At 42.0% G+C, this 23404-nt stretch overlaps 1 protein-coding gene across 1 annotated transcript in view; it reads left to right on the top strand.

Moving 5' to 3' along the window:
- Positions 1 to 23404, top strand: part of RCOR1 (REST corepressor 1) — a 113920-nt gene that overhangs the window by 71022 nt on the left and 19494 nt on the right. The window contains exons 4-7 of the mRNA XM_060095596.1: positions 18014 to 18066; positions 19534 to 19695; positions 20747 to 20865; positions 23162 to 23240. Of these exons, the coding sequence (XP_059951579.1) occupies positions 18014 to 18066; positions 19534 to 19695; positions 20747 to 20865; positions 23162 to 23240 (413 nt within the window). The remainder of the gene's footprint in view (positions 1 to 18013; positions 18067 to 19533; positions 19696 to 20746; positions 20866 to 23161; positions 23241 to 23404) is intronic.

The raw sequence follows: 23404 nt of genomic DNA, 5'->3' as shown, positions 1-23404 counted from the left end.
TCAGTGGTGGGGGTGGGTGGTCCACGGATGGAATTTAGGGCGGTTTGTGAACTCGTAAATCACAGGCAAAATTTTTTTGGTGTATGTACGTTTTCCTGCAGAAAATTGGATTTTTAAAGGGCTCTTTGACAAAGATAGGATAAGAATCAATGCTCTAAAACGTGGTAGGGCTTAGAAAGCCCTCAGTGGTAAATGATGGCCAGGAAACATAAGTTGTGAATAAAGGCTGGAACTCTCAGGCTTTGATCAGGATTTTCCAGATTGTGTTTTGCAGTATTAAAGTAGGTGTTAACAGGTTTCCACTGTCAAGTAAGTGTTAGAGATGATGCATATTAAATATCCTCCTCTTGTATATTTAACATTCATATTTGCATTAAGGTGCAAAAGAGCTCGGATGGTAAAGAAACGTTTGATTTTGACCAAGAAGGACCCTTTTTAAAAATACAGTACCTTCCATGGAACACAGGAAATTCAACAACTCTTAGTAATGCTTAATTTAGCAAGAATAAAATAATCTCAGTCTAATCTGATTTTCATAGTATCTTAATTTTACCAGCCTGCTGCTTGATGAGTTTATAATGGAGAACAGAATAGCAAAAGGAAGTGTATTGGCAATTCTGGTGCCTTTACTGTGCCAGGGAAGTCCTTTTAAGTACTTCCTGTTTGTTTTTTCCCTTTGAGGATTTGCACTTAAAAAAGCAATCTATTCCATTTTTGAACATGTTGTTCCTTCTAACAGCTGAAAATCTGCATCTGTGTAATTTTTAAAGCTTTGTTTTCCTGAACTCTGTTCTGCTTCCTTATGAGTCTTTTAGATGTTCAGTTCTCCTACCTTTGCTGTCCCAGTTCAAGTTAAACCTGCCTGGTTGCCTCAAGTGTTTTCAGATGGTCTGATTTTCGGGTCTTTTTCGTCTCTGTTGTACTCCTGGATAGATTCTGTTTGGTCATGGTGCCCATCTTCAATGATGGTGCCTGGAACTGAATATTAAAAATAGTGAGCATGTGTTGAGCACTGTAGTACAATGCTTTCCATGTTCCTGTATCATTCAATCTTTACTGTAAACCAGGAGGACGTTTTTGTCCCCATTTTACAGGTGGCATTCCACAATTCAAAGAGGTTGTGAAGCTAACACAGAGTCAGTGGTGGGGCCAGTAGTGTCCAGGTTTGCTGACTCTTCACCCTGGCTTATGCTCTGAACGTGTCCCTCAGGTCGAGTTAGTCAGGTCTCAGTCCCCTCTTCATTTCAGTCACTTCCTGCTGTTATTACAGTGAAGATTGTATTAGTACCTCTTGCTGTTATTGTGTTACCTTTGGGATCTTGGGAGTCAGAATTTAATTTTAATATTATCTTATTTTTCCTAGACCTGCAAGAAGAGAACAGAATATGAAAAGTTAATAGATTTTTAAGCAATGGTATTGCCTAAAATAAATTTGCAGTTTTAATAAGTCCTAAAATAAATTTGCATAGTCCTGACAGTATTGATTAAAACTTTAAACTCTTAATCTTAAAACCAATCTAAAAGTAACATTTATATATTGTTGAAAGTTCAGAAGGCACAGAAAAATATAAAGAAGAAACAGTTCACCCATTATTTCATTACCCAGAGATAACTGTTAAACATTTTGGGATGTTTTCCCAATCCCTTTTTTTCCTCTGTGCATATTTTTATAAGTGAGATGTTTGTATTTCTATGTATGTGAGTGTGTATTGTCTTCCTGAGCAATGACCTAAGCATTCGTTACCTCGCTAAACCCCTTGTAAATATTTAAAATAATGTTTAATATTTTATCATATGGAGGTATCAGTGTATTTAAGCATTCTTCTATTGAAAATTTAGGTTGTTTCTAATTGTTGCTATTGTAAAAGAAGGCGGTGGTGAAAGACTGAATCAGAGCTTTGTTCTCTTTTGTTGTTATTGTTGTGGTTTTAGTATTTTCTTAAGATACATCCCTAGGAATGGGATTGTGGATCGATGAGAGTTTGCTTAACTGCTCTAGTGTGAGGATGTGAACACAGTCGCTGATGTGAGTTAGGTTCCATTTGTGGAGCTTTGGGAATCATACTCTTTGACAAGGAGTCTAATCGTAATTATGCCTTGAAATGTAACCGTAGTGTCATTGGGGACAAGTATACATAATTTGTTCTCTTTGCCATCTATCATTTCCCCCTCAGCTTCTTTCCCTCCCGGTACATAGACAAAAAAGAAGTATTTTCTACTTGCCTTTCTAATTTATTTTGAAAGAATGTGGAAGTCTTGGTTGTCCAACAGTTGATTCTGACTTGATGTAGAAATAGGAGATTTGGGACATCTGTAGACTTCTAGTAGATGTTCCCATGTGTAAGGATGTCTGTAGATCCATGGCTTTTCCTGGGTTGGTTTCTTTCTTCTCAAGTAAATGTTTAGAGTTCTGCCTCTTAGGGTTACTGCAAGTTTACAAAATTATTTTGTGGTTATAGAAATAAATACTGTTGTAGAAATTTCAAACAATATAGAATGTATAATGTAGACAATTAAGGAAAGCCCTCTTGGGACTTCCCTGGTGGCGCAGTGGTTAAGAATCCACCTGCCAACGCAGGGGACATGGGTTTGAGCCCTGGTCCGGGAAGATCCCACATGCCGTGGAGCAACTAAGCCTGTGAGCCACAACTACTGAGCCCGCGTGCCACAACTACTGAAGCCCACATGCCTAGAGCCCGTGCTCCGCAACTCAACGAAGAGTAGCCCCCGCTTGACGCAACTAGAGAAAGCCTGCTTGCAGCCACGAAGACCCAGTGCAGCCATAAATAAATAAATGATTGAATGATGAATGAATGAATAAATAAATAAATAAATAACCTTCTTTTTAAAAAAGCCCGCTTATAGTCACTATTTACAATATATATACTTTCCCTAATATTTTTATATATCTTAATAAGTATATGACTTTTAAATCACATATATGAGCTGTTTAGCAATTTGCTGTTAACAACATATGCGGGACTTTGTTCTGTTTGAATACATTTCTTGGATTGGCCAAAAAGATCATTCGGGTTTTTCTGTACCATGTTATGGAAAATCCCAAACGAACTTTTTGGCCAACCCAATACAGTTACCTAGTTTTAAACTACCAAGTATGGATCCACCATAATTTAGTCTTTTCTTTTTATTTATTTATTTATTTATAAACAAATGTTCCTCCAAAAGTATCTCAGTTAGGGTTATATTGAATTTGGGTTTATTTAGTGAGAATTAGTTTCATTCACTTTTTTTTTTTTTTTTTTTTTTGGCGGTACGCAGGCCTCTCACTGCTGTGGCCTCTCCCGTTGCGGAGCACAGGCTCCGGACGCGCAGGCTCAGCAGCCATGGCTCACGGGCCCACCCGCTCTGCGGCATGTGGGATCCTCCCGGACAGGGGCACGAACCCGTGTCCCCTGCATCGGCAGGCGGACTCTCAACCACTGTGCCACCAGGGAAGCCCTCATTCACATTTTTTTTTTTTTTTGCCGTACACGGGCCTCGCACTGTTGTGGCCTCTCCCGTTGCGGAGCACAGGCTCCAGACGCGCAGGCCCAGCGGCCATGGCTCATGGGCCCAGCCGCTCCGCAGCATGTGGGATCTTCCCGGACCGGGGCACGAACCCGTGTCCCCTGCACCGGCAGGCGGACTCTCAACCACTGCGCCACCAGGGAAGCCCTCATTCACATTTTTATTGAGCAGTTTTGTGTGCCTGGTAGTGTACCAGGAGTGAGGGATTCAGGAAGTTTATATTCTAATGGAGAAAGAGGGTAAAAATGAACATGTAAACAGATAATTTATATGTATTTCCTTGAGTCCAACTGTTTCTTCTTAGTTGTGAAAAACTGAGGTCTAGAGAAGTTAGGTCAAATGCTTAAGGTCCCTCAGCTAGTTAGTAGCCAAGTTTGGGCTAGATCTCTGGTCTCCAGGCTGCATTTATTTATTTATTTATTTTAAATTTAATTTAATTTTTTTTTTTTTGCGGTATGCGGGCCTCTCATTGTTGTGGCCTCTCCCTGTTGTGGCCTCTCCCGTTGCGGAGCACAGGCTCCGAACGCACAGGCTCAGCGGCCATGGCTCACGGGCCCAGCCGCTCCGCGGCATGTGGGATCTTCCCGGACTGGGGCACGAACCCGCGTCCCCTGCATCAGCAGGCGGACTCTCAAACACTGCGCCACGAGGGAAACCCCAGACTGCCTTTATTACACACATCTACCTTGGTGTACTGTTTCATTTAATAAACCAAAATACTTAAAGCATTACTGGTACTACATAAGTTGCTCTGGGATGTGTCTAAGTAAAACTTCCTTAAGGAGAGATATGACCTTTGGAGTATGCCTAGAAAAAATGTGCCTTGTAGAGACATATTTCATGTAGAGGAAATGTAAATAATTCCAAGTAGCACAGATGAGAACAATAGGATTTAGATAGTATTATAAAAATTATTGTGGAATATTACATGATTAAATCATGACATGATACTAAGGGGACAAAGGTGAGAATGAAGGTTAAATCATGTGGTGGAATCTGGAGGTTGGACAGACAGTGAGAGAGACTGAAAAACGCTCACTAATTGGAAGAGAGGGCAGCTGATTCTTACATTGTTTTAGCATCAGGCATCTCCTGTGTACTCTTAGTATTTGGATGCGCCCCTTGGGACCCAGCAGAAAGCTCTCTGTTTTCCTAGGTAGAAAACAAGCAATGGAAACAGATGGCATTTGGGTAGGACGCTGAGGAAGGAGTAAGTGCACTGGCTGGATGAGGGGCACACGCGCTCTAAGAAGAGGGGATAGCGTTTGCGTTTGCATAGCATTTAGAGACCTGCCGGGCTGTGACGCACGTTGTCCCTGGGGAAGTGAGAAGCGATGAAGCTGGAAAGACGGGCCCAGTTCTTAAAGGGATGAACATTCTTGGAGGGATGTTTAGCTAGAAGCAGTACTGTGCACATTAGAAAGCTCTTGACGGCCCTGTGGTGTAGAGGAGAGCTGGGGCTGGAGGCGGTACCTGCTGGTGCACGTGCAGGGGAGGGAGGTCGATGCCTCTCTGGGCCGTTGCTGTTAAAGGGAGGCTTGATGGAGATTTAGGAAGTCAGAACAGGAGTGTTGGGAATGCTCAGAGGAAATGATGAGAGGAGCATGGGGTTAGCTGGGTGTCCAGGCAGCCTTCACACACCTCTAAAGCGGGTACGTCTTACATCTAGGTCATCCGCATAGTTTCACCGTTTATTCCCCACATTTTCATTGACATACCTACTAGGCACTCTGCTTCTGTGATAGGATACCATCTCCCAGATGGTCTGCTCCCCACGTCCCTGCTGAGATGTGTACTGCGGCCCTCCTACCCGGATGCCTTCCTCTCCTCTCACCTGTGGACGCCCTGCCCACCCTGCTCCAGGCTGTCCTCCCTCCTCATCCCACTTGGTCTGGACCCTGGATGTCCACCTTGCTTGCCCCAGTAGCTTCAGGGCAACCTTCTCTCGTGGGATGCTGCCGCCCTGGGTGCAGTGCAGAGTGCTCTTCACGTTCCCCTCTGGTCCCTACCCTCATACGGACACCCACCCAAGGTTTGGGCTTTGTGTAGAGAAGCACTTGAAGGTTAGCAGAACAAAGTGGACACGTTAGTTGCAAGAAATTTCAAAAGGTTATTTCAGTAGGTAGTCTTGTCTTCTTTGAAATATATAGAGAGTTAGGCCAGATCTTATTTCCAGTCTGTTTCACTTTACTGTTCTTAGGAAATCAAAAAAGTTTATGAAAGCATGTATGGTCAAATGTAATACAAAACTGTGGCCTGGGAAAATTTTTAGAAGGGAGTTTCAGAAGAGAGGACAGGTTAAGAAAGGGAGTAATCTGAGGATGATTTTTTTATTGTTTGATTCTTTTTAAGGTAGGGCTTGAGAGAGGTGAATTGGAGCTGGAAGGGGGACGCCAGTACACAGCCCTGCACACTGTTGATAGTTTCCTGAAGAAGCAGGTACCTTAGCCTTGGCTGCGGTTGCCTTGGGCGTAGAAGTTAGCGAGGTCACTTTTGGCTATTGGGAATCAGTAAAACAGATGGTTTTGCTCATTTATACATTACATATTGTATAGGTTGTATATAATCATTACTTTTGCAGTTATTTAAGTGATTGATTGTTCTTTGTTTTTATTTTATAAAAATGAGGAGAAACTGGTACAATGGTAAGAAGCACTGGTCTCAGTGTTAAAGTAGACAAAGATGGAAATCATTAGCCATGCCGAAGACAACCAAGCTGGAAGGCTTTTTTTTTTTTTAGGCTGGCCGAACTATTAACTTTAAAGAAAAAAAATTAACACATATAACATGATAGACATATAGAATTTAAAATTGTGTCAAAAGGCAAGTCAAAGTAGAGATTTTAAAATAAGTTTTAGCTTTCTTGGAATGAGAACCCTTCTTAGACCTGCAGTATTGGCAAAAGTTGTTTCTGCATTAAGTCATTTGACTTCAGTACACATTTTCAAGATTATATGGTGAGTGAGGTCTTCACAGGTATGTAGTGAATGTCTGAACTTTCATAGAAATATATAGTAAATGCTGGGAGTCTATATTCAGGACTTGCTAAGTCACTGCAGATTGAAGTCAAAAGACCTGACAGTTACCACAGGGCTCTCGGTAGCCTGACCCCACTTCTGCCCTCTGGAACTCATCCTGAGCACGCTGTCCAGAGCCTCTTCCGTTCCCTTTGTCTGGATCACTCTTCTCCCAAATGTCCACGTGGCGCTCTCTCCCTCAGCGTCTCCTGGTCACTAGGAGGGGCCCTTCTTGACTACACTACAGAGTAGAGACAGAGACCACCACTGCCTTACCTTCGTTTCCTTCATTCCATTTGTCATCACCTGGCGTAGGATTACTTACTTTATGTCCCTCCTCTAGACGAAAATGAACGAGCAGAGGCACTTGGTATGTTTGTTCAGCTCTCTGTCAATCCTCTATTGGCATGTGGTGGATAAATACTTGTCCAATGAGAAGATGATGGGGTGTGGACACTCCTTTGTATGGAGATTTGCGAAAATAGGCTTTTTGGCTATTTGTTCTGTAACTTGGGTCACTTGGAGCCCTCTAACATTTTCTTCTTTGCCACTCACCTTGTGGTGTCCATTTATTTACTCAGTAAATATTTGACTGACTGTTTATGTGTCAGGTCCTGGTGGAATAGAAGAACGAACGATCTGACAAGTTTGCCTACGTGTAGCTTACAGTCTGTTGGGAAACTGCCCGGGTAAGGTATGAGTGCGTTGACAAGAGGGAAGAGTGTACTTAGAATTCTCATCTGTTAGGTCTGGGACCAGAGTGAGGTGGGGAGGGGTCAGGTAAGCTAATACTGGCCTTGGTTTTCAGCCATTTATAAATAAATGGCTATCAGGGGGCTTGAAGTTTGTGATGAAAATGATGTTCTTCAGGGTGTGAAAACTACTTTTTAAAAACCATTTTTATTCTTTTAAGTGCTCTAGAGTTAACTAAAATGTGTAAAACTTATTAGAAGAGACAAAGAGCTGAACCTGTAAACGGTAGTGGAAGCCCTCCGTTAGCCCTCCTTTACCCTTCAGTCATATCAGTGTGTCTTATCTTCATCCTTTTAAACTTAAAATGTTTCAATTTGTTAAGTTGTCATTTATTTATCCTTTCTGTTCACAGTGGACATCTCAGTTTTTTATTACTGCCAACTGTTACTACTGGGAACATTCTTTGACTTATTTCTGTTATCTATTTGGAATATAGGTACTTAGATCAATGCCAAATTATTTTCCAAAGTGGTCAAGCTGGTTTATACTGCTACCAATGAAACACACAACTTATTTGCTCAGTGTTCTCTCCCATGTTTGTTATTGTTGGACTTCTACCTTTTAGACTATCCAGTGAGTATGGCTTTGTTTCTCTACCAGGGAATTTTGCTATTTTTGTTAGGTGTGATAATGACGTTATGGTTCTGCAAAAAATATATCCACATTTTTAAAAAGATGAATACTGATATCTATATATATATATAGGGATGAAATAACTGGGATTTACTTCAAAATTCTTTAGCAAATGTAAAGCACATTTTGGGTCGGTTGGCCAGATGGGAATACAGATTAAAGTATTGTTTCAGTGTTAAGTTTATTGTTCTGTCGTTACATAAGAGCACTACTCTCAGAAAATATATGCTGAGTATTTAAGAGTAACACTCAGCATATATCGTATGACACTCTCAAATGGTTCAGAAAAGTAATTACGAGTATACGTACAAGCTTGTTTTTATTGTTAAAAGTAGCCTGTAATTTCTTCATCTCGTCACACTGGCTATAACCACTACTAAAATTTTGCTTTCATGTCTTTTCTCTGAGCTTGTGTATACTCTGATTTTAAGCACAAGTGGATCATACTAATATAATAGTTTTCCAATTTTAGTTTTCCTGTGATTAAAAGTTACACTGAGGTTTGGTCCTGAATAATATCCCATCAAAAAGCTTAATTTACTTAACCATGTCCCTATTCTTGGACATGTATATTTTTTCAATTTTTTCCCTACTATAAATAACATATGAGTAAGCAGGAATTTATAATGTCCTTTTCCAGCAGAAAAGAAAGCCATCCTGGATTCTGCAGATCAGGTCTCCCAGTTAAGTGCATTCATAGTTCTTTTTCTCTGGCACTTACGACAATTGGAATTAATTACTTGTGTAATTATTTCTCTCTCTGGCCAGACTGTGAGTTCTATGAAGGTAGCGACTCTCCTTTTTAATCATGGATATATAAGCAGTACCAGGCACACAGTAGGCCTAAAAGATGTATTGTATCAGTGGGGAATAATTAAATGTAAAACAGATTAGTTTATTATAAAATATCACTCTTCTGCAGCCTACTTTGAAAGCTTAGATTTCTTCAGTGGATGAAGAAGCTCCCCCTCCCCGACAAGATACAAGCATCGGCAGTGGGAATACCTGCCGCCTCCCAACAGACATGCCCCCCATGATCTCACTATCCCACTGTGTAGTCTAGCTTTTGTTTTTAGAGCTGAAGAAACCAGGCCCACAGAGAAGGGACTTGTCTAAAGTTTGTGATGGGCAGAGCCTTTTGTCACCTTCCTGTAACCTAGCCTCCCTCTGAGTTTTCCTTGGCCACTTGAGTCTCTTTTAGGACCCAGTGTCTTGTATACAGATGGATTGTACTGGAGGGAGGAGCGTTGTATATAGAGTTTGGAAGAGGCAGGGTTAAAAGGCAAGTGTCCCTATGAAGTGAGGTTTGTATACAGGTTATAAGGAGTCACTAGGATCTACAGACTTTTAAACCCTTCTTCTGACCACCTCCTTCCTCCCCTGCTCAGAACCCCACAAGCAGGAGTTTTTTTTTTTTTTTTTTTTTTGCATGATTGAAATTCACAACTCACAAATTCAAAAACCTTATTTTATGTAGCAGGAACATTTCTCCTCATTTCTGTGGTTCTGATATTGTCGTATTCTTTTAAATGCCAAAACCTTAAAATTTTGTGTTCATTGAGATGGTTTCTATCACATTAAAATAGGGAATGGTCTTTACACATTAACTTTATGCTCTAATTCATTGATTCTCAAAACTGGCCCATCATAATCACCTGGGAGCATTGTAAAAACAAACCAAAAACATCAAGAGTGTGTTAGATTCTTTCCGTGATCTAAGTGTATTCATTTTCTGAGAATTCACCTCGCTGTACCCTTACATAAGTGCTTCTCTCTACGCACATCATACTTTACTAAAAACTCTGTGCACAAAGTATACGTACACATCCATGCACACACATATATACAGACATAAACATGAACACACATACACGCGTATACACATACATTTACAAAACAGGGGAGCCCAAGCGTCAGTATTTTAAAGACGTTTGTCAGATGATTCTTAGCAGACAGGATTAGGAACTGTTGAATTGGAGCACAGCTCTGATGCATGGAGTTCAAGGACTGGGCAGGTTCTCTTGCTAAACTAATTCTGTGGTTGTAAACTGCTGCATCCCTTCCTTCTGGTTGAATCTCACGAATGTTTATGAAGGAATTCATTTTAATACTTTTCACCTGTATATTTCGACTCTTCTATTTTTTATTTTTATACAAAGCATTTATATGTGTATATATATTTATATATGTGTATTTTTATACAAAGTATTTATAGAATACTCATTATTTTGCAAGTAATGAAATGGGCTTAGCCTGCAAGTTCCTGATGGAAACTAAGGACTTTGACTCATGGTCCAGGGCTCTTTCCACTAGAGTCCGCTATGAGGTTATAGGTGAAACAACTGTTAGTCTTTTTTTCCCCCTCTTTTAATGTCAGGGAATGTTGCCTTAATTGAGGGAGATGCAGACCTGGTTGTGAGCATGGCTCCTTCCTTCAGCTCATGTGCACAGAGCAAAGCACAGGAGAGCAAACAAGATTATTTTGAGCGTACAGCTGCCTGCTGCGAGGGACCCAGTCATCGAATAAGTTGACTTGGTGTGAAAGAGATGCAAGAGGATAGTGTGTCACTGCGTTGATCTTACTCTTGACCGCAGACTTTGGGCATTTTTAAGGAGGAAGGTGGTTATTGTTTTGATTAGTCACAACTAAATGTCATTCATTCTAGTGATGATCAGTTTTTAAAATATGGGAGATTCTGCATATGCCTTTTTGGAGAATACACAAATGTATGAATACTAGAGTAAAGGGGGAGGGATGCTCTTATCCTTTTCTTGGAAAAAATGTTTAATGCAGCACACACAAAAAGTTTAAATTTAACATTTAGGTGTTTTAAAAATTGCTCTTAAAATGTTAGCCCTGGAAAACATAAGGGTCAGTCCATTCTTACGTGATGAGGAAACTGTGGTACAGAGGCAGGGGTAGGACGTGTTCGGAGTTGTGCACGTTGATTCTGGGTGGATTAGGTAGGAACGGATGCCAGAAGCTGAATTTCAATGTGTATGGCTTAGTAGGGTATTCATATTTCTTATTTCCACTTGATCCGATTGTCTATGAGACCGGGCTGGATTTTGTAGTATTTACTGGGGTGCCGGAGGGTGGGAGGAGCTTTTTCTATAGAGTGGGATTTTAACAAAACTACATGACGCAATAGCATTGTCATGAAGAAGATGTGTTTCATCACTGACGAGGAAGGACTGGTTCGTTACATTACACTGTGCTCTGGCTTATTTCTTAAGCCCGCTGTCCCCACCTCGAGATACTCAGAGGGACCACTGCAAGTATTAGCTGCAGTAATGTCTGTGCCCACCAGGTGGCATAGTTGCTCTACCTAAATGATTTAAGCTCATTTTGATTCTCAGCGAGTTACAGTGATAACTCATTCTTTTTTTTTTTTTTTTTTTTTTTTTGCGCGGTATGTGGGCCTCTCACTGTTGTGGCCTCTCCCGTTGCGGAGCACAGGCTCCGGACGCGCAGGCTCAGCGGCCATGGCTCACGGGCCCAGCCTCTCTGCGGCATGTGGGATCTTCCCAGACTGGGGCACGAACCCGTGTCCCCTGCATCGGCAGGCGGACTCTCAACCACTGCACCACCAGGGAAGCCCCACTCATTTCTTATTTAACAATAAAAAGAGGTGCCACGATATTTGTTATCATATTCTTGAAGAAAACTTAGCATGCTCATTTTGAGTTACGAGAGAGAAATTGGTACCGTATTTCCTTTGCAGCACCTAAAGCTACTGTAAATGTTATGATGGTAAAAATTTTAAAAAGCTGTATTAAGGCTGTAGCTTTGTCCTCAGCACACCTTATGGTGTCAGCCTCTTGCTCTGCATAGACTATGCAAGATCACAAGGTATACCGAATCGCTGCAGTATCTGGGGGAGGGAAGGGTGCGTTAAGGTTAAGGGGGCAGTTTTCATCGGCATTCTTCCCCTTTTTGCAGTTGAATTTGAGACTCTTACTAATGGTCCTGGGAGCATTTAGGTCATTGGGTTAAAACATAGAAACCAATGAAGCCTCGCAGGAGGCAGCCATTTGCCTGTTACCCTCAGTTTCTGTCCCCTCATCAACCACAGTTCTATTTTCTTAACTTCATTCGAACTGAATAGACCGTGTTGACGTGCCTTGCTCAGTTCTCTCTACCGTGGAGGCTGTTCTTATCTGACATGCCCTTCCCCCGTCTCCATTACGCAAGAGATGGGACAGTGAACGGAGGTTTAATGCCATGGGTCCTGGGGCCAGACACTCGGTGTACATGAGTCCCAGCACTGCTACTTAGCAGCTGCGTGACCCTGCCCAAATGGTCTAACTTCTCTGCGCCTCAGTTTCTTCGTTTGTGAATGGGAGTGATAATAGAATTATCGGAGAGGACTGAAAAGATAATCCTGGTAAAGAGCTTAGAACAGTGGCCCGAACATAGTCAATTCTCACATGTCAGTGACTCTTATTAGTCAGTATAGCTATTGAATCTTTAGGAAGCTTTCCTTGATTTATCATCATCACCATCACTGTTTACTGATTATTTTGCATTCTCACATTATCCGACATCTACACTGTTATTTTATGTGTTTATGTTCTCCTCTGTCACCTGTGTGTTGTTTCAAGCTACTGCAATAAATCATTTTTCTTTTGGCCTATTTAGTACAGTGTTCAGTACATAGTAAGGGTAGTTCAATAAATGTTTGACTAAGCTTTACGAATTTTGTACATTTTTTGATGAATCTCACACATTCTACCTTTTTAAAAATAAATACGTTTGTTTATTTATTTATTTATTTATTTATGGCCTCATTGGGTCTTCATTGCCGTGCGCAGGCTTTCTCTAGTTGTGGACAGTGGGGGCTGCTCTTCACTGAGGTGCGTGGGCTTCTCAGTACGGTGGCTTTTCTTGTTGTGGAGCACGGGCTCTAGGCACACAGGCTTCAGTGGTGTGGCGCGGGCTCAGTAGTTGTGGCTCGTGGGCTCTAGAGCGCAGGCTGAGTAGTTGTGGCTCGCAGGCTTAGTTGCTCCGTGGCATGTGGGATCTTCCCAGACTAGGGCTCGAACCTGTGTCCCCTGCATTGGCAGGCGGATTCTTAACCACTGCACAACCAGGGAAGTCCCTCACACCTTCTACCTTTATGTTATCCCCAAAACATAATTCATTCACCTATGCTTTCCATAATGGTAAGGTCTTGTCAAAAAAAAGCCGTGGTTTGTATAGTCTGTGTACTTCTTAAAGGATCAGAGTGATGCAGGTGTCTTTATCCATCATAATTTAAGATGAGACAGTTGTTCCTATAGGAGTTTTCAAGTTTTTAAAAACATTGCATTATTTCTTTTTAAATTGTTTTTAAAGCAGAGTACACTTAATTCTGTGTCTGATTCTTCTGCTGCTGACGACGGATTAGACTGTTAGCTAAGCTGCACGAGAAACACGTGCTTCTGGCCTGTGCTGTTCATGTGCCTTGAGGAAGGCTGGTGGTGCAGGAGCCCGGGCCAGGGACCTGGGAGTGTCCTGATCACAGCTCGTTCCGTGACTCTGCCGCAGTGGTTCCTCGCCCCAGATTGGGATGCGCTCTGGTTAACCTTCAATCTTCTAGAGGCAAAGTCAAGCGTATTGTTGCCAGATAAAAGAAAGTGTTAGAAATGACCCCATGGACCCCGGCTTTCTTTGTCTCAGGCAGCTTGTACTTCTCTTCCCTTCCTGTTTAATCTTTTGTCCACAGACAAGGCAGTTGGGAGTGGATTTTGTTTTCTTAGGTTGAAAGCTCATTTTTGCTTAAGGAAAGCACACGGGAGGTTTTGAAAAATGTACACTTTCCATTTTCTTCATGACCTACCCATAGTTCCTGGCAGGCTGCGTCAGGCAGGTGGTGGGGAGGGCATCGGGAGTCCAGAAACTGTGGTGGGTGGCCATGCCCTCTGATGACGAAAGGGAACGAGGGCTGGGGACTGTACAGGGTGGGAAGGTAGTAAGAGACAAGCCCTGTCCGCAGCGTTGTTTGTGCCAATGGCTGTATTCTGAATTAACTCTGGTCCGAAACATTCTGTGAGGAGGAGGGGAGAGGAGGGGTTCCTGCTGTGGTATAGTTTTCAGTCAGGTGATAACCCAGCTTTACGGGTGAGAGCAACTTCCGACGAAGGTTTAGGAAGTTGCCTGGGGTAACACAGCCTCAATATGGTGCTTACTATGCGCCAGGCACCACTGGCTGTGAACTCATTTTATCAAGAGACAGAGCCAAGATTTGACCTGAGTCTTTCTTACCCCGTACCTAACCCGGGCTGCCTTTCCGCCTCCCTCCCGCCCTCCCTCCCTCCTTTCCTCCCTCCCTTCCTTCCTTCCTTTCTCTCTCTGCCTCCCTCCCTCCCTCCCTCCTTTCCTCCCTCCCTTCCTTCCTTTCTCTCTCTCTCCCTCCCTCTCTCCCTCCCTTTCTTTTTAAATTGAGGTACAGTTGATTTACAATATTGTGTTAGTTTCAGGTGAACAGCAAAGTGATTCAGTTTTTTACATACATATTTTTTTAGATTATTTCCCATTACAAGGTTATTACAAGATATTGACTATAGGGGCCTCCCTGGTGGCGCAAGTGGTTGAGAGTCCGCCTGCCGATGCAGGGGATACGGGTTCGTGCCCCGGTCTGGGAGGATCCCATATGCCGCGGAGCGGCTGGGCCCGTGAGCCGTGGCCGCTGAGCCTGCGCGTCCGGAGCCTGTGCTCCGCAACGGGGGAGGCCACAACAGTGAGAGGCCCGCGTACCGCCAAAAAAAAAAAAAAAAAAAAAAAAAAAAAGATATTGACTATAGTTCCCTGTGCTATACAGTAAATCTTTGTTACCTATTTTATGTATAGTAGTTTGGATCTGTTAATCCCATACCCCTAATTTATCTACCCCTCCCCCTTTCCACTTTGGTAATAACCATAAGTATGAGTCTGTTTCTGTTTTGTATATAAATTGATTTGTATTATTTTTTAGATTCCATGTATGCGTGATGTCAGATATTGGTCTTTCTCTTTCCAACTTACTTCACTTAGTATGATAATCTCTAGGTCCATCCATGTTGCTGCAAATGGCAATATTTCATTCTTTTTTTATGGCTGAATAATACTCCATTGTATAAATACACCCTATCTTCTTAAGCCAGTCATCTGTTAATGAACACTTGGGTTGTTCCCATGTCTTGGCTATTGTAAATAGTGCTGCTGTGAACATTGGGATGCATATATCTTTTCCAGATATATGCCCAGGAGTGGGATTGCTGGATCCTATGGTAGCTCTATTTTTAGTTTTTTAAGGACCCTCCACACTGTTTTTCCACAGTGGCTGCACCAATTTACATTCCCACCAACAGTGCAGGAGGGCCCCCCCTTTCTCCACACCCTCTCCAGCATTTGTGATCTGTAGACTTTTTAATGATACGTGCTGCCTTTCAACTTGCTAGAAAAAGAACCGAAAATGTTGACATTGTACATATCGCAGGTCCCCCAGCATTCATTCAGCAAATGTTTGTCTAACCTTTATTGAACATTGAGCAATGAAAAGAATGAAAAATAGTATTTTTGCTAGTGGGTATCAGATGGTAATTCTTTTACAAGTTGCGAGGCTCCCCATATATTAACTTATTTCATCGCACCTTCAAGGCGCCTGGTAGACATACCAGGTGACTTTACTTAAGTAGCTATGACAGCATTCTTCCTTTGCTTTAGATTTGAGTCCGCAGGGTGGTCTCCAAGAAAACCTAAAAGATGTGTGACTTGAAAAGCCACCGTATAAGAGCACCTTGCGGTTTACAATGCGGCAAATGTTACATTTACCCTTAGCTGCAGCAGCTGGAATCCACTGTGTTAGTCTGTTTTCCTGGCCCTACCACCAGCTAATTTTTGTGTTAAAACAAAAGAGCAGATGAAAATAGAAAAAGCATCTAAAGAATGCTTTTGTTTCCCTAGTAATTTTTAAGGTAAATCTGGTAAGAGACAACGGGAACAGGTTTAATGGACCCCATTACTGATGTGGCAGATTCTGGTTCTGCCCCGAGAGCACGAGCTGTGGGCACGACAGGCTCCCGAGGGCCTCCTGCATCGCATCCAGCCTGTGCGTTATTTGCTTAAAGATCATTTGACTGACTGGTGATCACATGACTGAATGTGTGCACACATCACACATTGCTTACTCAGCTAAGGTGAATAACAGCGTCTGGAAACCTGTATGCTCGCAGAGTTGAGATTATATAGCATAAGTCTGAGGTTCGTTTATTGTCCGTTCACTAAATATTTATTAAAAGAGGGAACCCTTAAAGCAGACCTCCAGGGTTGACCCTCAGTTCACTGTACATTGTTTTTCTCTCTTCCTCTCACGTGTTCTTGACTTGAGCACATCTCATTACCTGGTCTTTGTCCTCTGACCTGCGGTCCAGCCTCGGGCTCTAGGTGCCGCTGGCAGCATCTAGGCACTTCTCGGAAGAGTTCTCTCCGGCCAGGTGTGCACAGCCACCCGCTCTGCAGCCTTACTTTTTGTTGGCTTTTTTTTTCTTTTTTGTAAGAACCTTTGAGCGTTTTTCTCTTATTTGGCATAATCTACCCTATTGTGAAGTAAAGCAAGGGACACACTTCGGAATATTTCCGCCCCCATTTTAAAAATCACCAGTTATGGGACTTCCCTGGTGGCGCAGTGGCTAAGACTCCGCACTCCCCATGCAGGGGTCCAGGTTCAATCCCTGGTCAGGGAACTAGATCCCACATGCATGCTGCAACTAAGCCTTTGCATGCCACAACTAAGGAGCACACCGGCAGCAACTAAAGAGCCCACTGGATGTAACTACGGAGCCCACGTGCCTAAGACCTGGCACAACAAAACGAATGAAGGAATGGATGAATGAATCTTTAAAAAATAAATAAAAATCACCAGTGTCAACTTTTGGGACAAACAAGGGCCTTTATCATTCACTGACTCTCAGGTAAATTGGAATTTTACTCTCTTCTGAGTGGAGTAACCAGTCGGTTTGTGAGTATTTTAGATGTAAAAAAGAAAATAGAAAATTAGTGCCTTAATATTGAAATGCACTCACTATATGTAGTTACTGTTTGAATTAAATTGACGCTTGTCAGTGGAAAAAATTTTCCCCTTATATTAGAATATACACTAATGAGTTTGAATTCTTTTTCAAAATTGATTTCTTTTTCCTAGTTAGTTGTCAGTTATACCAAAATTAGGAAGGATGGTTGTGATAGAATTGAATAGCATTCTGAAACTTAGAAGCACTGACTTTTATTAGGTGTCTGCTGTAACACTCAGCCTATTTTCTCAACTCTAAGTTTGGTCATTGCACCTGGAGAGTGTTTTGAGGGACGGGCAATAGGGGCTATAGTAGGATTTAGTGTTTGTTTCATACAGTTCTGTGCTACTTGATTTCCCCTTTTCGAGCTTATATTATTTTTGTAGTTTATAAAGAAAAGTCATACATGAATAAAGAAGTGCTATTGATTAGTAGTCTCTTATTTTTCTGGAAGAAAGACTAGAAAGTGTAGAGAGGAAGTAGTTTGTCACTGGGGGTGGCAGCTTCTGGAGTTTGAGTCTGTTAGTTTTCCTTGGTGTTTCCTTAGTGCTTGAAAGCTGGCATTAGCCGCCTTGTTTTGGAGTTTGAGAGCAAATACTAGGCGGTGGTGCGTGTAATTTATCTCTTAGATTTTTTTTTACATAAAAGTGGGTTGCCTGTTCTTCAACCTCAGCTGAGACTTAAAAGCAAACTCCCATTTAATATTTCTTTTTATTTCTAAATAATTATTTTTCAAAGTACCAAAGTAATATTTATCATAGAAAATTTAAGTAGAACCTTGTTTAAAAAAAAACAAAAACAGGATAACAATCTCACCATCCAGAAATAAGTACTGTGAGTATTTTTTCAGCCATTTCTCTGTGGGATTTATATATGTAAGATCCATAATGAAATCATATTATACAGCTCTATTTTGTTCCTGTCTAGTCTTTATTTTTATTCTTGTGCATGGCTGGCCTGAAATATATATACATCAATATCAATTCTGGTGCCCATAGACTATGCCCTGTCCCTCAGTTTGTTTACCGGCCTCTTGTCTTGTTTTTCAGTGGATGAATACATTGCCATTGCCAAAGAGAAGCATGGGTACAACATGGAACAGGTAATGGCATGGTTTTCTTTTGTTGTGAAAAATGGGGTTTATAGTTGACCTGTTAAGTTTTTTTTGTTCTCTGTGTTGGGTAGCATTGTTTCCTCATTAGCCACTTTTTTTGTAGCTACTAGCAGTATTATCCAAGGCTCTAGTCCCCTTTTTTACTGCTTGAGATGAGTGGTAGAAGACCCTTTGATGGGAAAAGCATGTGTGTGTTCCTGTCCGCCTGCACTGTTTAGGGCAGCGGTGGCTGTTAGGCGCTGGATACTTGGGCGTAACGCTTGCGTGTTTGGATATGGGGTGTGTTGATCATTCTTGTGCTCGTGTGATGGTTGTTTTCCTGACTCATGGTGTCACAGCACACTCAAACCTGTTTTAATATTAATTGCTTTGAATCACTTTCTGGTTGTAAAATTGGACTAAGGTTTTTAAAAAATTGTTTGGAGCCAATTAATGAGAAATCCACAAGATTAATTTTTCTCCCAAAATGTGATGAAATCTTATTTCAGCCTTATTTCTAATTACGATTCTTTTAGGTAACCACATTAAGTTGCATGAGTGCTTTCCTTTGTACTGATCTAGATTTTACAGCCTGTAAATTACCCAAATTTTTCATTTACCCTAATGCCTGAGGATACCACTGATTTTGGTTATATAGACTTGGACCCTTTCTTTTAGCCTTGGCCTTACTTTTAGTTATTCTACCCTGGTAGAACTGTCAGGAAGGCCAATTACAATAAGGTAGTTTCGGAATCTTTCAAAGCAAGAAGTGTATGCTTCTCTTTCTCCAAACCCTACTTATGAACTTAACAAAGCTGCTCAGAAAACCATCGATTTTTTTTCTATTTAGAAAGTGTAATTATTATTGGGTGATTGCTGATTACACTTGTATGAATTTTTAAGGATTTTGGTCTTCAAAAGTATGATCATTTCCACTTTAAAATCGACATACAGGGAGTTTTCTTTGGAAAGTATTCCTGAATTCTCGTTTCTAATTGTTCCTTACCCATTTGTATTTTTTTTCCTTTCTGAGCTGGAAAAAACTCTTTAGATTTGAAATTTTTTGCCAAAAGAATAACAAACAATTGTGTGCTTTTTGAGTTACTTTCTCCTTTATATCCAGTGGCTTTGGAGTGTGACCCTGTACGAGCACAGATCCCAGAGTCCCACTGCTTCTGCGGTTGACTAGCTGTGACCATTGGCAAGTTACTGAATTTCTCAGGGCCTCCATATTCCAGCTTGAGAATTGAAAATAATGGAACTTATCTCATAGGGCTTGAGACAAATGAGTTAGTGTACAAAAGGGCGCGGATCAGCGTCTGCCACTTAGCAGTGTATGTGAGTTCGCCATTTGTGGATTTGTCTGGGTATGAAGAAATACTTGCTCTTCCTGTACCAGCCTCATTTCCACTTTAATGTTTCCGTCATGTCAGTCATGTTGTTGGTCTAAAAATGTCACTGATACTATTTTTCTAGGCTCTTGGGATGCTCTTTTGGCATAAGCATAATATTGAAAAATCATTGGCTGATTTGCCCAACTTTACCCCCTTCCCAGATGAGTGGACTGTGGAAGATAAAGTCTTATTTGAGCAAGCCTTTAGTTTTCACGGAAAAACTTTTCATAGAATCCAACAAATGGTGAGTAGGTGAGACCATTCACTGTGTGCCCCACCCCCACCCCCCCGGCCCCGCAATGTACCTGAGGGGTAGGGCTGTCATCCTTGAGCATGAGTGTTCCCGTTTTTAATCAAGCAGCTCACTGCGAGCTGCTGGGTGCGTGAGAGGCTTCACATTACAAGAGCAAAATATTCCCTAGCACCTCCCAGCTTGATAGCTGTACCTCAGCCCACCCCACCCCACCCCACCCCACCCCATCCCACCCCACCCCACCCCATCCCACCCCACCCCAGCTCTCTTGTTGGGACGATCTTGAGTGTCCTTTTTTTTTTTTGGCTGCATTGGGTCTTCATTGCTGCGTGCAGGCTTTCTCTCTAGCTGCAGCGAGCAGGGGCTACTCTTCGTTGCGGTGCGCAGGCTTCTCATTTTGCAGTGGCTTCTCTTGTTGTAGAGCACGTGTTCTAGGTGCGCGGGCTTCAGTAGTTGCAGCACGTGGGCTCAGTAGTTGGGGCGCGCGGGCTTAGTTGCTCCGTGACATGTGGGATCTTCCTGGACCAGGGATCAAACCCATGTCCCCTGCATTGGCAGGTGGATCCTTAACCACTGTGCCACCAGGGAAGTCCCCCCAGAGTGTTCTGATAGAAAGGGTCTCTGATGGTGGATGAGGCCAAACATCATGGGGCCCCTGTCTCCCTGGGGAGTTTTGCTGACCTGTCACTTCTAGAAAGGTATTTGGTGGACTCCTACTGTGAAAGCTTACTGACGGTTACATTAGTCCTAAAATGAATTTAAAAAAAAATAACCTAGAAGTTATGTTAGAAGCTGTAGTCGTGTGAAAACTCTGATTCATCTTAAGCTGACTGCAGTCTTTCATGGGCTGAGTTTCACTTACAGTCGAACTTCAGTCATTTGAAAATGTATCGATGAGAGTTCTTTTGTGAATTCAGAGAAGAATGGCTGTGACTTAGGACATTTCTGAATACATGAGAGTGATCCTTATGAAATATATCTACACACGTTTGAGTTTTAAAGATTAACTTTAAATCTAAACCAACTCATTTTTTGTATTTAGCTTCCTGATAAATCTATAGCAAGTCTGGTGAAGTTTTACTACTCCTGGAAGAAGACGAGGACTAAAACCAGCGTGATGGATCGCCACGCGCGGAAGCAGAAACGGGAGCGGGAGGAGAGGTCAGTACGCACGTGGGGCGATGTCTCACCCCTTCGGAGATCTTTGCACCGGCATTTCTAAGAGCTGGTGGGTGCACAGAGGAAAGGTAGAGGGACCGGATTTCCCCCAGTTCCTTCCTGGTGGAACCAGAACGTACACAGATATCCTTCAGCTCCACGCTCATGAGCTGTGTTAATGCATGAGTGCTACCTTCTAAAGGTGGCTTTTCTCACCACTCTGGAAAGTGAACTTTCCAACACATTCCTTTGTGCCCCTTAAGGGTGTCTTCTTTTAGTCAAAAGGAATCTCTTACTTCTTATGTTGAAATTTACTTGGTGTGCTTCTGCAGGATTCAGTTGATGTTTTTATGTTTGGTATGTTAAAATCTACAGTTTAGATTTCCTTCTTCCCTTTTCTGACCATCCGTTTTGTGTATGTGAGTGAGAGAGAGGGGAACATTTTATGACTTCTTAATAAGGAGGTTAGTTTTAAGGACAGCTTAGTGCATAGGACGCACCTTGGACGCACCTTAACCGCCACGCCCTCAGCCTTACGTACACCAGAGTCAGGGAGGCGGCCTTTGCTCACCCGCAGAAATGGGTTCTGGTCTCAACTGAAGGGTCTGCTGATGGTTTCACAGGCGGGTTGGGTCAGTGCACTCCTTTCCAGGCCTCTATCTCCTCAGCTCTAAAATGAAGATGCTTCAAGTCTAGAAGGCAGGGCACAAACATAGTGGGTTTTACGGTAGAGGGAATATAGGTGGCTTTTAAAAATTATATTTTCTATAATATATTATTTTTATAAATTAACAGTACAAAATAAAATGAAGGAGTATAAACTATATGATCTCTGTGGCCCTGTCTTAGGAGAGTATCTTCGGATTTCAAATGAAAGAGAAAATAACCTGTGGGGACAGATTGAGAAGTATCACTTTGGAGACACCTGCGAAGCTCTTTCCAACCATAAGATTCTATAAAATTGTTGACCTTGACACAGCTGCATATTTTTTAGTTTGCAACACACATAACTAGTGGGTCTGTGTATGGATCAGTACTCTTTGTAACCAAAGAAAAGTAGCAAACTCTCCTGAATCTGTTTTTAGTGTTATAGCAATTTTTGATTAAAATTTCTTGTTTCCTTTGTATGTTAGGTCTAGTTTACTGTTTATAAACTAAGTCTGTTACTACAAACAAGTGCGGTTTACTAAGCTGAAATCAGAATTAAATTAAAGAAAAGAAGATTGGGATTTCTTATCCTTGAGGACGAAGCGATAAGGGCACTGTTCTCACTTTGCACCTGCACAAGGGTGCTGCTCCCTTCCCGGTGCACCTTCACACCGTCAGGATGCAGACAGAGGGGGGGCCCCCTGGCTACGGCACCTGAGAGATTGTTCTCTTTCTAACGGGACCTGACTGTGAAGGGAGCGGCAGGGCCTGGGAGAGTCCCCTCCACCCCTGGCTCTTGCTCCTCTCAGACATGCTTTCCTCAGCCAGAACTTCGAACACCGTGGGCCTTGGGGGTGGGTTGGGGGAGAAGGAGAGCACAGCGGGTGCCTCACCTGGCGGGGGTTCCTGAGACCCAGCGGGTGTTGACATTTGAAACCCTGAGCGCTCTGCTGCCACCGCTGCTCAGCTGGCTTTAGCTGCAGGCACACGGGGGCAGGCTGCCCGGCTTCTGTGAGCCTTCGCTTTCACATGTTTTTCAAGCAGAAGGCCTACCACAGAGCTTTTTTTTCTTTTTAAGTAAGAAATACTGCATGGAAGGATATAAACAAAAGCATGCACCATATCAATGCGAGCGTTCTTTTTAAAATACCAGTTATTCGAGCCACCCAAAAGCCGCTCCCATTCTCAGACTTGTGTAGTTGTGAGTAGACAGGTGGGACTTGAACATGGATTTTTACTTGTTGGTGAATTTATTCCCAACACAATAGGCTTTATTCCTGAATAATTTATCAGTTATATCTAATGATCATGTCCTGGTCCTCCATTAGATACTTAGGGAGAATTAAAGTAAATGTCTTAAATTTGACATTTTTAGTTGAGAGAAAACACTTTGCAAATAATAAAGCGACAGTGTTCTAGGCCTGGTTTGGGAGTTAGAAGCCCATTTTAATAGCTTTTTTAATCATTTAGAGTAAAAGAACTATGGAATTGGTGTTTCATTTGAATTGTAAAGATGTATTTATCTCAGCATTCTGAAAACATATACTAATTTTGTATTACATCTGTCATTAAATCAATATATTGCTTATATTTGTGTATTAAATAGAATTAGTACAAAATAATCTTTCAGTAACTTGTTTTTGTCTTCCAGTGAGGATGAACTGGAAGAAACAAATGGAAATAACACCATTGACATTGAGATTGATCAAAACAAGGAAAGCAAAAAGGAGGTATTTTTTCCCCCAGTGCTGTTAAGACAAATAAATTTCATTACTAGTTTCATAAGTAAAACATTCCTTTTTCTCATTCTACTTAATATATTAAGTGCTGTGTACAAGGCATCATGGTATGGCTTTTTAAACAATACTAGCTTTGCTTTGTAGAACTTAGAATT

The sequence above is a fragment of the Mesoplodon densirostris genome, chromosome 4, assembly GCF_025265405.1.
Source record: "Mesoplodon densirostris isolate mMesDen1 chromosome 4, mMesDen1 primary haplotype, whole genome shotgun sequence".
NCBI lineage: Eukaryota > Metazoa > Chordata > Mammalia > Artiodactyla > Ziphiidae > Mesoplodon > Mesoplodon densirostris.
This window is presented reverse-complemented; position numbering and strand designations above follow the sequence as displayed.